This window comes from Morus notabilis, unplaced genomic scaffold (genome assembly GCF_000414095.1).
Source record: "Morus notabilis unplaced genomic scaffold, ASM41409v2 Scaffold758, whole genome shotgun sequence".
NCBI classification, from domain to species: domain Eukaryota; kingdom Viridiplantae; phylum Streptophyta; class Magnoliopsida; order Rosales; family Moraceae; genus Morus; species Morus notabilis.
Genome location: NW_010365805.1, coordinates 187,797 through 202,258, shown reverse-complemented (window position 1 = coordinate 202,258; position 14,462 = coordinate 187,797). Strand labels below are relative to the sequence as shown.

At 34.2% G+C, this 14,462-nt stretch overlaps 2 protein-coding genes across 4 annotated transcripts; both read left to right on the top strand.

Moving 5' to 3' along the window:
• Positions 1-3,378: 3,378 nt before the first annotated feature.
• Positions 3,379-5,967, top strand: LOC21399934 (putative phosphatidylglycerol/phosphatidylinositol transfer protein DDB_G0282179). The gene is made up of 5 exons (XM_010108678.2): positions 3,379-3,446; positions 3,570-3,672; positions 4,323-4,421; positions 4,949-5,109; positions 5,648-5,967. The coding sequence occupies exons 2-5, from the start codon at positions 3,585-3,587 to the stop codon at positions 5,753-5,755; spliced, it is 456 nt and encodes a 151-aa protein (XP_010106980.1). The 5' UTR covers positions 3,379-3,446; positions 3,570-3,584; the 3' UTR covers positions 5,756-5,967.
• Positions 5,968-6,312: 345 nt separating this feature from the next.
• LOC21399933 (putative phosphatidylglycerol/phosphatidylinositol transfer protein DDB_G0282179) lies at positions 6,313-12,121 on the top strand. 3 transcript variants are annotated; one of them, XM_024172647.1, is made up of 4 exons: positions 6,313-6,417; positions 6,789-6,890; positions 7,829-7,989; positions 12,011-12,121. In XM_024172647.1, exons 1-4 carry the CDS (start codon positions 6,327-6,329, stop codon positions 12,119-12,121), a joined length of 465 nt encoding a protein of 154 aa, XP_024028415.1. In that variant the 5' UTR covers positions 6,313-6,326. The 3 variants fall into 3 exon arrangements, 1 of the variants encoding a protein (XP_024028415.1); XR_002903161.1 differs by lacking the exons at positions 6,313-6,417; positions 6,789-6,890 and having other exon boundaries at positions 7,920-7,989; positions 11,274-12,057; XR_002903162.1 differs by lacking the exons at positions 6,313-6,417; positions 6,789-6,890; positions 12,011-12,121 and adding an exon at positions 9,323-9,580 and having other exon boundaries at positions 7,920-7,989.
• The last annotated feature ends 2,341 nt before the right edge of the window (positions 12,122-14,462 follow it).

The window sequence follows — 14,462 nt, the reverse complement described above, 5'->3', positions numbered from 1 at the left end:
AATGGATTAGACAGGGGGGCAGTCGGGGAAAGAAAAATAGAAACTGAAAACGATCCTTAATCGTTTTCAGTTTTTGTGACTTTTTGAGAATAAGTACAAAAACGTTTTCAATTTTTTTTATAGGAAATACGGTGCCAAACGCATTTCTGAGAGCATTTTTATTTTTTTTGTTCTTGAAAAACGTGAAAAACGTTTTTAGAAATGATTCCAAACAGACACTTAATTTTGCTTTCAATTTTGGAGGTTAACATTTTTGCTCTAATTTTTTCCCATTATTTTCTTATTTCCAAACATGAGGAAACTTAAAATTGTTCATCCTAAAAACTAGTTTCAAACACACCCCCTTAACGATGTGTGTTTATATACATATGTGTGTGTGTGTGTGTATATATATATATATATTGTGAATCGACTCGTCTCAATCCCTAGCCCTCCCTAGTCTTCACGTAGCCAGCTTTCTGGTTTTTCCATCCCCATCACCAGAAAGTTTTCTCTATAAATACAAAGCAAAGCATTACCAATATTGGTTCAAGTCCAACAGAGAATTAAACGACTCCTCCCACGCACCCTCTACATCAGCCAATCATGACCAATATCTCTGCAGAAAAGCAAGCTGATCATGCGGCTGAGGTTGAGTCTCCTCAATATCTCTGCAACTACCTCACCGAAAACAATTCAGAGAGCTTCCCAATCCCCAATGTCTCACCATCTACATCAATCTTCACGTCCTTACTCTCAACACCAAACATGAACGGTAGAAAACGTAACAACAAGAAGTTTGGTTATTAAGAATGTTAAAAATGTGTAATAATAATCGGAGATAATTAAATATCTTAATATCTCATATTTTTAATATCGGTGTTACGTTAAGCCTCCAGAATCATGGGATGTTAAGCCCGAACACCAAAAATACGCTTAAGTGATGGTATCAGATTTTTGGTGGTTGTGATATGCAAGCTTAAAGAACTGTCTTATTACTTGTTTCTCGTCCAAGTCTCTGAAGTTTGGTCCTCAAAAGTTGGAGAATCTTCTTCTTTAATGCTACCTCTCTTTTGAATTCTTGGAATTAGAAATCATTTTGGTGTTGCTACATATTTCTTATTTTCTCTAACATGTTCATGTTGTATAAATTTTCTTTATAATTGTCTTTTCTTTTTTGTTTTTTTTTTTTTGTTTTTCAGGCTTGTTAATAAGTTCATTAAAAGTTACTATAGCTTTGACATATTCCTCTATGTTTTGAGGAACAAAGTTTTGATTTCACACTTTATGGGATGCTTTTAGACACGACTTTCAAAAATCAGCCTTTGGAAACCAGGAGAGACTGATCGGGAGATGAAGAGAAATATGTGCAGTGTTTGAAATTATTCTTATTTTTGTTTTTCACATTTTTTGAAAAAAATAAAATAAAAATGATTTTAAAACGGTGTACAGCACAATTAAAGAAAAAAACAGAAATGAAAATGATTTTTTAGTTTAGTGTAAAATGAGAGAGAAATGAAAAATGATTTTTAGTCGTTTTTCATTTTTTATTTTTATTTTTTCCTCTCTCGAGCTGAGAGAGAGACATGAATGAGTTTTTTTATACTGAAAACAACCTCTTGATAAAACTACCAAACACATTTTTAAAAATGATTTCAGTTCTCTAAAAATCATTTTTATGTATATACAAAAAAAAATCATTTTAAATCAAGTTCCAAACGCACTTGAGCAATATAGAGCAAATTACTTGGAAAAACAAGACAAATAACAAAAATACAAATGATAAAAGAGCAAAAACCCCACAAGAAACCCGGTTTTGAATTTGGCTTCCTTTTTCAGTTGGTGCTCCCACATGTTGACACAGCTCCTTCAATAGTGAAGTTTTCCTTGATTTCTTAATTTCCTTTTTTGTAGTTCAGGATTTGATTTACCATATTGTATATTGGCAAAAATGTTGTCAGGAAAAAAAAAAGATTAGAAAAACAGACATCCTTAAGAGTATCAGCAGTTCTCTAATATTTTGTCCCTTTCTTGTGTTCTTGTTCTAGCTTTCCTTGTTATTGTACTTGTCCTAAATTATAAGAAAGAAAAACACAAATTGAAAGCTGAAAATGTGGTCCAATCATACTACCCTTCTAGCAATCAATCATCCCAAGTTGCTGAATGTTTGAGAAACGGAGTCATAGTTGCCTCTTTGATGAAAATTCCAATTTCATTACAACTTAGACATATTGCATGGATCGTGTGATTTTTAACAGAAACATAAATTGGATTGAATTCCAGTTGAAACTTGATATTTAACAATTTGGCCCATTGTAACAGATACAAAATATTGAGCTAAGGACTCATTGCAACTTGCATTAGATGGTAAGTAAATTAAAGAATAATGGATTGATGAATACGAAAAATGGTAACTAAAGTTATCCATCTTAAAATTCATTAGTGAAGCATTTAGACCGGTCATGTACGGCATACCAACACTTTCTAGCCTCAACTAACCAAGCCTCTTTCTAGCCTTAAGTTATTATCAGAAGTTCTATAAACACATCTGAATTTGCCTTGAAATAACACCATTTTTTCATAGGCATGCACTTGATGAAATCCATCTTCATAATCTTTTTTTTTTTTAATACTAATAGTAGGTGAAGCTTATCTATGAGTTTCAAACTGCAGCTGTAGGACTTATCTTTTATTAGAATATGTGTTCAATACCATCAATATATCCTCTAGCATTATTCCAATAAGGAGACGTTTGGTAAGAGAATTCATACCATGATTTAAATCATAGTTCATAGTTCGTTACAGTGTTTTCTCTCACAAAAAATACACGTAAATCGAAAATGATTCTAATCCTTCTACTCTTTCTTTCTTTTAGATCTTTTTGAACCTTTAAATTTTTGAATTATTCAGATAGTGGATTTTTTTATTTCTGTACCATTAGATTTCAGAGACGTTTGTTTCATGGATTAGAATCATGTGATTAAAACCATTTTCGATTTACGTGTATTTTTTGTGAGAGAAAACACTATAACTAATCATGAATCATAATTCAAATCATTTAGATGTACTTTGAACGTGTAGCTCTCACCTAATAATGATTACAAAAAATATAGGGTATTAAAATGAATTTAAGCAATAATAAAAAAATAAAAAATGGGATCATAACAAAAATACAAAAGGTAAGGGGAAGCTATAGTAATTATCAAGACAAAAAAATACAGGGTATTAAAATGAATTTTAGAGATAATAAAAAAACAAAAAACAAAAAAAAAATTAAAAATGGGATCGTAACAAAAATATCAAAAAGTAAGGGGAACCTATAGTAATTATCAAGATTAGATGGACTTCTTTATTAATAAAAAAATACAAGTAAAACAAAGTCCATGTTCTTAGGCGAGGAAAAAACAAAAACAAGAACATAAACAAATTAATCAGACCAGAAATAATTGAATTCCTTCCCACCAAAGGTTCATCTAGCTACTCATCTTGACTGCTTGTTCTCTCTCTCTCTCTCTCTCTCTCTCTCTCTCTAAAACGAAATTATTAATTTTTGTCAAAATTTTCTGTGATTTCTGTTCGTCTCTGCAAAGGATTCTGTGTTGAAAATGGCATCGATGAAGCTCATCGCAATTCTTCTTGTGTCGCTATGTCTGATCGCGCCTCTCACTCAAGCCACCAAAGTCACCTACTGCAGTAACTACCACTAAACCTTTTTCTTCTGGCTTTTTTTTTTTTGGGTTCGAATTTTAGCTTAACGTTGTGCTCTGCAATTTTTGGTTTCCAGTGATTGGGTTTCGATCATTAGCTTTCTTTGATTAGATTTTGTTTTCCTGAAGAGGAAAAAAAAGTATAATTTCTTAATTATTGAAGTTATTCCCAAAATAATATTTGCTTTTGGGGGGTTTTTTTGTGTTGGGATATCGGCTTAATTTGGTCGTAGGCAACCTTTGATGAGATTTTTGGAAATGGAGAAAACAAATGCATTACTTTGATCAGATTTCTTTCGTAGGCGAAAGTTTTTAAATTTGATTTTCTTTCACATAGGAAAAGGAGAAATCAAATAATAACTCCATTTGAACGTTTTGTTTTGTTAATTGTCATAAAATACTAAAAGAAAAGCACAATTTATTTTAACCTCTAAGCACAATTTATTTTAACCTCTGTTTGTTTTACCAGAAAATTATGTGGAGTTTCATTTTTACCCATAAATTTGTCTACTTCCTCGATTATTATTGTAAAGTGATGAAATGAATTCAGATTTTATTTATTGTTTGATTGTTGTATTGATGGTAATGCTGTGAAATTTTAGCTGATATGATTTGGAATGTCTAATACTTTTGTAGCTAAGAAGGCTTATGATGTCACGGTTAAAGGAGTTGAGATAAATCCTGATCCGGTTGTAAGAGGCAAGCCGGCAACGTTTAGCATTTCTGCAACTACAGGTACTCTATGAAGTGAGAAAGTGGACCACTGATTTCAAGGCGTGAAAAGTTTTGGTTTCGTCATTGCTTGCTTAGTTCTGCCAATTTCCTGTCTTATGTTTGATGTGTTCTTGTCCGAACGAAAGTTGATAGTTGATGTTGTTTTTATTGCTGGGAAATCCAGTCTGTAATCTCGTGTAACTACACAAGTTAAAGGCTATGTTCTCTGTCATTACTTTACTTGCTCAGCTTTGCTATTTGCTATCTGCTATCTTATGCTTGATGCTGGACAAACAATGTGTACATTTGTGCACCAAGTTTCACTAGTTTTAGTGTCAAAACTATGTTGGATTCTTCTTAAAGGGCTATTGTTTTCCTATGCACAAATAACTCTATATGTATATGAATAGAATACAATACTCTAGAGGATTTGATATTAGCATGAGCAAAAAAATGCACCTATTGTCATTCCTTTTTGTGTGTATTTCTGTGTCTGTCAGCGTGAGAGTGTGTTTTTGACATACTTATGACCTATTATGTGCTAACAGAGGCACCGCTCTCTGGAGGAAAACTGGTTATTGATGTCTCATATTTTGGCTTACACGTCCGCACAGAGGAGCACAAGCTTTGCGAAGAGACTTCTTGCCCTGTTTCAATTGGTGATTTCGTGATTTCTCACTCCCAAGTTTTACCTGGATTTACTCCACCCGTAAGTCATTCCATTATGCAATTTCAGTTGCACTATATTTCTAGTACATAGTCACTCAGTTCTAGATAAATTTCATAATCCAATTACAGCTAAAATCTCCTTGCAGCCTCAAATACCACTATTCACTTTCAGCGTTTAAGTGTTTGTGTGTGCATTGTTTAAACATAAATATTTTTCTCTCCAGTAATTTGTATTGTAGTTTGCTTTCCCCTGTTCATTTCTAAAAACTATATTACAATTTGTCGAAGTTTGATGACCTCCCAACCTCCTGCTAGCAGTTCTTCAGCTCTTTTCACTTTGCAGAGAGAGGGAAGAAGCTTGAAAATTTCCAAGAATTCATCAGCCTTATAACTGTTATCGTCCACAAATGTTTTTACCATTTTTCCTTTAAACTTAACTTTCACCATTGGACCTTTCATTTATCCTGAAGAAATCTTGAGGGCTTCTCTAGAATGACGAATTTCGTGTATAATTATTGCTGTCTATGAAATAGATATATTATATTTCTGCATTTCTGATAATGTTTTGCGCGTGTCAGGGTTCATACAAACTCAAAATGAAGCTGACAGATGATGGAAAGCGTGAGCTGACATGCATTAGCTTCGGTTTCTCCATTGGCATTGGATCATCTGTCGCGGATAGTTAGAGCTGCATAAATTGTTTCTTTAGTATGTATGTATCATTGCAGTCTTTATATAAATGTGTAAAAAGGAACCCAAAATACAGTTTATCCATGGGCCATGCTTAAATTTTACTGGTGCTTTATTGTACTCAACTACCTACTTTTCTGAGACGACAAAAAGTTGAGCATTGCTATTTAGAGAAGCTGAATAAAGATTGCCATTGCCTAAAGTAGCATCAGCATGTCTGCTTAACTTTCACGTGTAATGCGTGATCCTAGAAGAGCAATTATTGATAATCAAATATTTTGAGTACACATCTTTGGGAAAAAAAATAGCAATATATGATTTTTATTTTAAATACACATTTCCTCTCTCTCTCTCTCTCTCTCTCTCTCTCTCTGTATCTGGCAAAATTGTGATCGGATCAATTATATATTGAAACAATAATAGTCCCTTCAAATGAGTCGCCTTTATCTCTCTTATCTCTTTGTCAATCCCATCTCTCTCTCTCTATATATCTCTCTCTCTTCCCTCTCTCTTAAATCATTTGTGATAAAAAACAGAAGTGCAAAACTTTCTTGAAACCTGGTCGTGATGGCGGAGATGAAGCTCATTGCAGTCCTTCTCATACCACTATTATGTCTGATTGTACCTCTAACTCAAGCCGTGAACTTTCACTACTGCGGTAAGCTCCCTCTTAAACCTTTTACTTCTTGAGATTTCTGTTCTAATATTTGGTCGATGTTGTTAGCATAAATGCTTTGTTTCCTTTGATTTTCAGATCTATCACCTTGATTTCACGAGAATTTCCCTGGAAATGGAAATTTTCCTTGAGAAAGAGTTTTCTTTTTCCTTTAAAAAAAAAAAAAAAAAGGCACTTTCATATCAATTGAATTCCTCGTATCAGCTTTCCTTGACGCTGAACATGTTTTTACGTGTGAATATGCATTCAAATAGATTGGAAAATTTGGAGACTCGGTGTTCACTTCTATTTGTACTGATATTAATGAATTAAACATGTACAATAAGCTGATCATATGTTTGGGGAATGTGTAGATAAGCAGGCTGATTATGATGTCTTTGTTCAAGGAGTTGAAATAAATCCTCATCCTGTTATAAGAAGCCAGCTGGCGACCTTCACCGTCAATGCATATACAGGTATCCTTATTCTCTTAGAAGAAAGAAAGCTGATTAACGCCAATTGGTTGGCTCAGTGGTGAATGATAAGAACAGAGTATTGTTTCCCACAGAAATGAATCAAGAAGAATGAAAATGTAATCTTTATTGATTAACAGAACGAATTACAAACTATTCTACCAATACTCTCACAAACCCTTGCTCAGCCTTAGCCAAGACTTCCCAAACAGACTCCAGTAATTTCCTAACTCTCTAATCCCACCTCTTGCCTATTTATTCCCTTCTCTTCCTTCCTCACGACAATCCCCTGTACCTCCCCGCAATATACACTTCTCAGCTAACTAACTACTAACGACACACCCCTAACTCCCCGTCATTCCCTATCTAAGCAACAGTTTATCAGCCTTATCAGTGAATCACTTGGACGTAGTGCCTCAGGCTCCTATTGAGTATTATCTATTCCTAGGTGCCACGCCCGTGGGCCAAAGTCCCAACATTTACCTGATGCATGTGCAGGGGGCACTTTGTATGAATCCTGTGGATTAGTAGAAGTAAGTCTCGGACACCACGGTTGTCGGAAAAAAAAAAAAACAAAAAAAAGAAGAAAAGAAAAGAGAAGAGTAAAGAAAGCTGACTAATGATTTCAACGTTGAAAGGTTTTGTTCTGTGTCATTACTTGGCTCACTTGTGCTGTTTACTATCTTATGTTTTTGTCATTCTCGTGTCTTGTCTACATGAAATTTGTTGTCATTTTTCTCATAATACAAGTCATCCATTCATGTTCCAACTTTCTTCTTTTTTCATGGATGCATACAAGCTTTTACACGTATATAATATTGTATTTGTAGGAAACTAACTCTAAAGTGGTTTGACATTATGTAACTTTAGGCAGTCCCTTTTGTGATTTTCTTTTTTTTTTTTCTTTTTGAATCTAGACTTATTTTATGTGCCAAGACCAGGTGAAGCAATCTCTGGAGGAAAACTGGTGATTGATATTAAATATTTTGGAGTACACATCCACCAAGAGACTCACGAACTATGCGGGGAGACCTCTTGTCCTGTTTCAGCTGGCAGTTTCGTGATCTCTCACACTGAAGCTTTACCTGCATTTACCCCACCTGTAAGTAATCATCCCACTTAATAATCATACTTGCATTATGTTTTAAATACTAGGAATCTCACTGTTAACACAATATTAAATCACCCTTGCAGCCTCAATTGCCACTATTATTATCGCTATTCGCATCATTAATAAGTGATTTTTCCCCTAATTATGTTAAGTATGGATTGATTAATCCTGTATCGGCTGCACCTCTTAGCCTCTTAGGTGTGTGTGTGTCGTAAAAACTAACGGTTGGTTTGGTTCGTGGATTCAAATTGTGTGGTATAATCTTTTGAGTTTGAACCAAAAGTTCTAAACCTATGGGGTTTCAACTCTAGTTCAAATTTCGGGCTGGTTTTTTTTCTACAAAACAACAACAACAACAACAAATACAAGCCTTAATCCCAAATTAATTAGGGTCGGCTATATAGATTTCTCGTTTCCAGTCTGTTCTATTAAACACGAGACCCTCCTGAAGCCTTAGATCTTAAAAGTCGTGCCTAACTACGCCGGCCCAAGTAATTTTTGGTCTACCCCTCGCACTCCTAGTACTTAGGTATTTGGATGTTCTCCCAAGCACGAATAGGTGCATCTAACGATGTACGTTGTACATGCTCGTACCACCTCAGACGGTTTTCCCGCACCTTATCTTCTATTGGTGCTACACCTACTTTACCACGAATAACTTCATTCCGTATGCGATCCATCCTCGTATGGCCACTCATCTATCTTAACATACGTATCTCCGCCACACTCATCTTGTATATTTGTTGTCTCTTGATGGCCCAACATTCACTACCATATAACATAGCTGGGCGAATTGTTGTCCTATAGAATTTTCCTTTCAACTTAATAGGCATCTTATTATCACATAAAACTCCCGTGACATTCTTTCACTTAACCCACCCTGTCATAATCCTATGTCCAATATCCTCATCTATATCCCCTTCACACTGCATTATGGACCCTTTTTTGTTTCCTACCCAAAAATAAATGAATAAATAAACCTCTAGTTTAAACTAGTGTTTGTAAGTATAAAGCCTGAATATGAAATAAATCTTCATATCAAAAAACTGGTGTTAGGATAGTGTGAGAATTGTGAGGAAACCAGAAATAGAGCCATGGTTTTACTATAGCAACTAGATTCAAATCCATGTGAACTTAAAGGGGGTGGATTTTGAAAGTACTGGTTCTTGGATGGTTTAAACGCCCCATCAAAGGTTCAAACTCTCCCTTATTGAGAACTTCATGCATACTACGAACCTGAGAGATTATGATCTCTATGTTTTAGATGAAGCTTATTAAGTGGTTCATCAACTATTTAAATGGAAACTGTTTGTGTCTTTTGCAGCCTCAACCTTTCCTCTTCCGTTCTTTGCGACGGTCCCCAAGTACAAATTCTGATTTGTCTCCCTTTCTCCGGCTACCATTTGAATATTGATGCACCACTTAATTAGGTAAACTCATCTAATGGGTTTGAATTGGGTTCACGGGTTCACAAATCTGGAAAACAGCCCCTAAATTTGCTGTATCATGTTGGCATGTTGCTGTAGAATTGTTGGTTACCTTTTTTGCGTGGTTGTCTCATGAACTTACCGTGTTTGGCAAATCAGACCCTGAACTAAAACTTTTTACAATAAACTCTCCAAACTTTAAAACTCGTTGTATAAGAGGTCCAATTAACAAGGTCTATTAAGTTGTGGATGTTTATTACACGTAGCTAGCACATGATTAGTAAAAATAGGCACCACTGGTTATTTTCTTCTATCTCAAACTCAAATCTAATTATTAATCTCAATATCAATACAAATTTAGCTAAACATTTGTCTTTTAACCAAAAAAAGTGGTTCTGTTCACACATTCATTTTTACTCTCCACACATTCCCTTTAATTATAATTTCTTATTACAAAAGAAACCTTCACATAAAATGACAAAAAAGGACGATTATGATAGACTTAATTACATAAATACATTTTATTATAAAAAATAAACTAATGATATTTTATTTTCTCTCTCTTCAAACACCCCTCATGTCATATTCTCAAATTACAAACAAGTGTGATTTTGAAATCCATAATAAAACTTTAATTTTTACGGTTCGATTACTATTCCAAAATTTTACATAGAGGCATGTTAAATTTTATTTACTATTTGTTGTATGTTGATTGCTCATTTGCCTTCTCTTTCTTTTGCTTTATGTTTATTTTTTATTTTTTTTATTTTTCTAATCATTTCGTTTTTGTAAAGGTAAATCATTTTGTTTTATTTTTTTCATTTCTTGTAAAGTTGAATTGATTTTTTTCCGTTTAGTTTTTTTGTATGGTTATGCTTGTTTATTTTTTTCATTCTATTTCCATTTTGTCTTTTTTATTATACCTCAATGATATACTGATTTTGTTGCCGTTAGTTATTTATTTATTTATTTTTATTTTAATTAAAAATTTTAATATTAAAATAATAATTAAAATAAAATGGTGGGTGTGAAAAGAAAATGAAATGATTAAGAATTAATATCTCTATGAAAATAGTTGGGGTAATTTTGAAATAATAGGGATTTGTAGAAAGTAAATTTAACCATTTCAAAAGTATATGAGATGTGTATTTAGAAGGGAATGTGAAGAGTAAAAGAGTGAGTAGAACCACTTTTTAAAAAAATATTAAGTAAAAAGTAAAATTTGAACTCGATTTGTCATTAAATAAAAGTAAAATTAACTTAAAAAATAACATTAAATCATTTTTTTTAAATAAAAAACATTTAAAGAAAAGGACAATAAATAAGTAGCGATAACCAAATCTAGAACTAATGACTTAATAAATATCTCGACAAAAATAAATCAGAAAACGTTAAATCAAAACAACGTCTTTAAAAAACACATCTAGACCCAAAAAAAAATCATGTAAGAGGTGTTTGTTCAGATCGTGTTTGTTCTCTTTATTCATCAGGTTAATCTCTGAAGAAGGCCCAATATGTCCAAAGAGTGATGCTAACCAGCTTCGAGCACTTGTGCAACACTGATCCAACAAGCCCAACCTGAACAGTGATGGAGTTAGAAATTTTTGTCAATGAGGGCTCATAATTAAAAACAATAATAACGAGATTATAAGATTAAATTTTTAGTGTTTAGTAAGGGTTATGTGCATGTTGGCATAATAAATTAGGTGTAGTTTTAATAGTTATTTTAATATTTATTATTTTATAATTTGATGGTTATAATAAATTAAATAATTGATAAAAATTTTATGATAATTAATGAAATTTGATTGATGTTATTAAATTTCTATATAAACTGGCTCTATGCAGGCATCGAAACATTGATCCACGACACTTCCACCGCCGTCCACACTCTCTTCGTGGCGGCGACGACTGCGAGATCCAGTGGGGGCTGCTACAAGGATGGCGAGATCTAGCTTGGGTGGGGGCATGACGATGGCGAATTGGCGGGGGCGGTCTCGGTTCTTGTTAGAGAAAGAGAGCCTGCGGGGGTGGACGGTGTTGCAACAGGGACGGTGACATCTAGCAGGCATGACGATGGCGAGTGGCGGGTGCTCTCAATTCGTGGAGAGGAGGCCAACGGCGTCTTGGTTCTTTGGGATTGCAAAATTGGAGAGAGAGAGTAATAATAGAAGCTTGATTCTAGATTTGAAGTAAAATGACCACAATGCCCTTGTAAAACAGTCGCGTGCAACTCGAGTGTTAAATTCTATCTAAAATTTGATGGATGTGAGCAAAAGGACCATCGATATAACACACTCACGAATTTAAGGGGTCAACATAATTTCCAGTTCAGGCACTGATTTATGGAACGCAATAAGATTAGGGGATATTCATGCCCGAAAGGATTGTTATATTTCCATCCATCCATAAAACCTCCTGCTATTTTCTCCATTTATTAGGAATCTTGTTTTGAACTTTACATTGACTAGAGGCCCTATTACTACGTTCCAAAGGCCTTGTCTAGAAGAGCGAACTTTTATGGTGTTATAATTCTGTTTTTATGTCTAAATTTTGTGTTTTTGACATTGTGTTGCGCCGTGCAGGGTTCATACCAACTTATAATGAAGGTAATAGACGGAGAGAATCAGAAGCAGATGACATGCTTTAGCTTTGAGTTTAGAGTTAAAGTTGGATCATCCATGGAAGACAGTTAGAGCCGCATAGAGTGGTTGTTTGGTCTATGCATTATTAATCCCGTTACTATACATAATTTGAAGGGAAAAAAAAAAAAAAAAACGCAATATTACTTTTTTTTTTCCATGAATTATGCGAAAACTACAACTCTTATTTCATTGTTTGAAATTTACCATATATTGTGCCTCGTCTTGAAGGTGAGAGTCTTCGATTGCAGAATAACAGTGTCAGGTCATTTTAGCTCATCAACATGTCTGTTTTGGCATGTTTTGCACATATTTGATAGAAATGTAGCTCTTGTTTCTTATCAATTCAATCTTTCTGAGCACATGCTTGTTAGAACGTAAATAGTTATGATTGGTCGTCCCCTCTTAATTAATTGCTTAAGCACCTTAGGAGGTTTTGAGTTCAAGGCTCAGTAGTTACAATTTCAAAACTCGGTTATACGTGAGGGGAAGTTTGGAAGGAGAATTCGTGCCATGATTCGTGGTTCGCTACAGTATTTTCTCTCAAAAAATACACGTAAAACGAGAATAATTCTTAATCATGATTTTGAATTCATGAACCAAACGTCTTGAGTGTTATATACGGGAGCCAAAGTGTTATGTAGGTTCTGTTTGATAGAGCTTTCTAATTGCTGTTTTTAGTTTTTTGAGATTAAAAACTGCTTTTACAAGTGTTTGAATAGTTTTAATTCTCTAGAACAGTTTCTAATTAAAGTCATAAAATTTGACTTCTCAAAAAAACTCTTTTAGATGGACTTCAAAACTTGTAGCAGGGTTAAAAAAAAAAAAGCAAAACTCCGACAAACGGTGGGTCCATAGTAGTGATAACTAGACCCATAGTATTGATAACTAGCAATGATATTGTCTTGATATCTAACTCATGTTGCTCTCATCTCTTAGAAAGAAAGCTATAGGGCATTATCCCCCTCAAAAGAAGGAAGTAATTGTGTAACAAAACCATGGCCCAATACCCCATATACGTGGAGCCATATTGATCTCAAAGCGGCACAAATGAGATTTTGAAAATCTCCTCATATATAAATTTTTAAAAATTTTAATCGTGTTTTCTTTAATTATGAAATTGTACTTGTGTCTGGACTCAATAAAAAAAAAATTGCAATTCTACTCCCTCTCAATAGAGAATTCTGATTATACCCTCATTTACTCGTGTGTTTTCATATTTTGTCCAAAAAAGCAAAAAAAAACAAGAAGCTCCACCACTGCCCACATAGGTCTTATTGTATGGTGAAGTTAAGACCCCAGGAATTAGATAAATAGTCCAAGCATATTATAGTTTTTATACATTGGTCTCACTAATCAATTCTATAGATTAGAATCATTAATTACGAACCCCGTAAATGCTACTTGAACTGGGACTTTGCTTGATGCAACATGATAAATACAAACAATTTGGAAGATTTGTTGGTCCTGAACTTGTTTTTTATAAACAATATAGGCGTGAAAACTGGATGAAATTGCGTTGAAAGATCTCATTAGTGAGAATAAAGTCTCATCCGATGCCAAAAGTTTATCCCTTTAGTTGTTATCCCGAGGCTTCCACTGATAAAAGTGAGGAAAAAAGAAAGCTGCTTTTTATCAAAAAAATAAAATAAAATAAAAGCAATGGAATCATGGTCCTTGTCTCTCCCTCACCATAAAGTATTATTTGGTCCTATAACTCGGGTGGTCCCGTTCACTTCACTGATTCGAGTTTAGAATTCGAGTTTTTCTACAGTAAAAAGCTCTCACAAACAATCACATCTAACTTTTTTGTTACAGTAAAAAGCTCTCACATAAAGTCACATCTCAACTCGAATTCTAAACTCGAATCAACGAAGTGAACGGGATACATCCTATATTCTTATAACATTCATACAGCTTAAATCTCAACCACTAAATGATAATAAAAAGAGACGGTCTCAACCTTTTAGAAAAAGTTGTCATCTATTACCTGAAAGAATTTAAAGGTGTAAATTGTTTCTTTAGCATATAACGTGTAAAAGGGAGGGAACACAAATTAAATGCAGTTTTGCATGCACCATGCTTAAACTTTACTTCTTCTTTTTTCTTTTTTCTTTTTTTTTTTTTCCTTCTTCTTTTTGGGTATGTTACTCTTGTGCTCAAGCATAGTGCTGGAACTTTGGACGGGCCGCCCGCGACCGCCCGAAAAGCCCGAGGATTTGCCCGAGCCCGAACCCGACCCGCCCGAGATTTTGGGGCCGCCCACCCGAGCCCGAATTTCACTTTGAACGGGCCGCGGGCTTGTATTCGGCAGCCCGAGCCCGCCCGAATTGCCCAAATTTTTTAAACTTTTTTTTAATATTAAGTTATTTATATATATATATATATATCAATA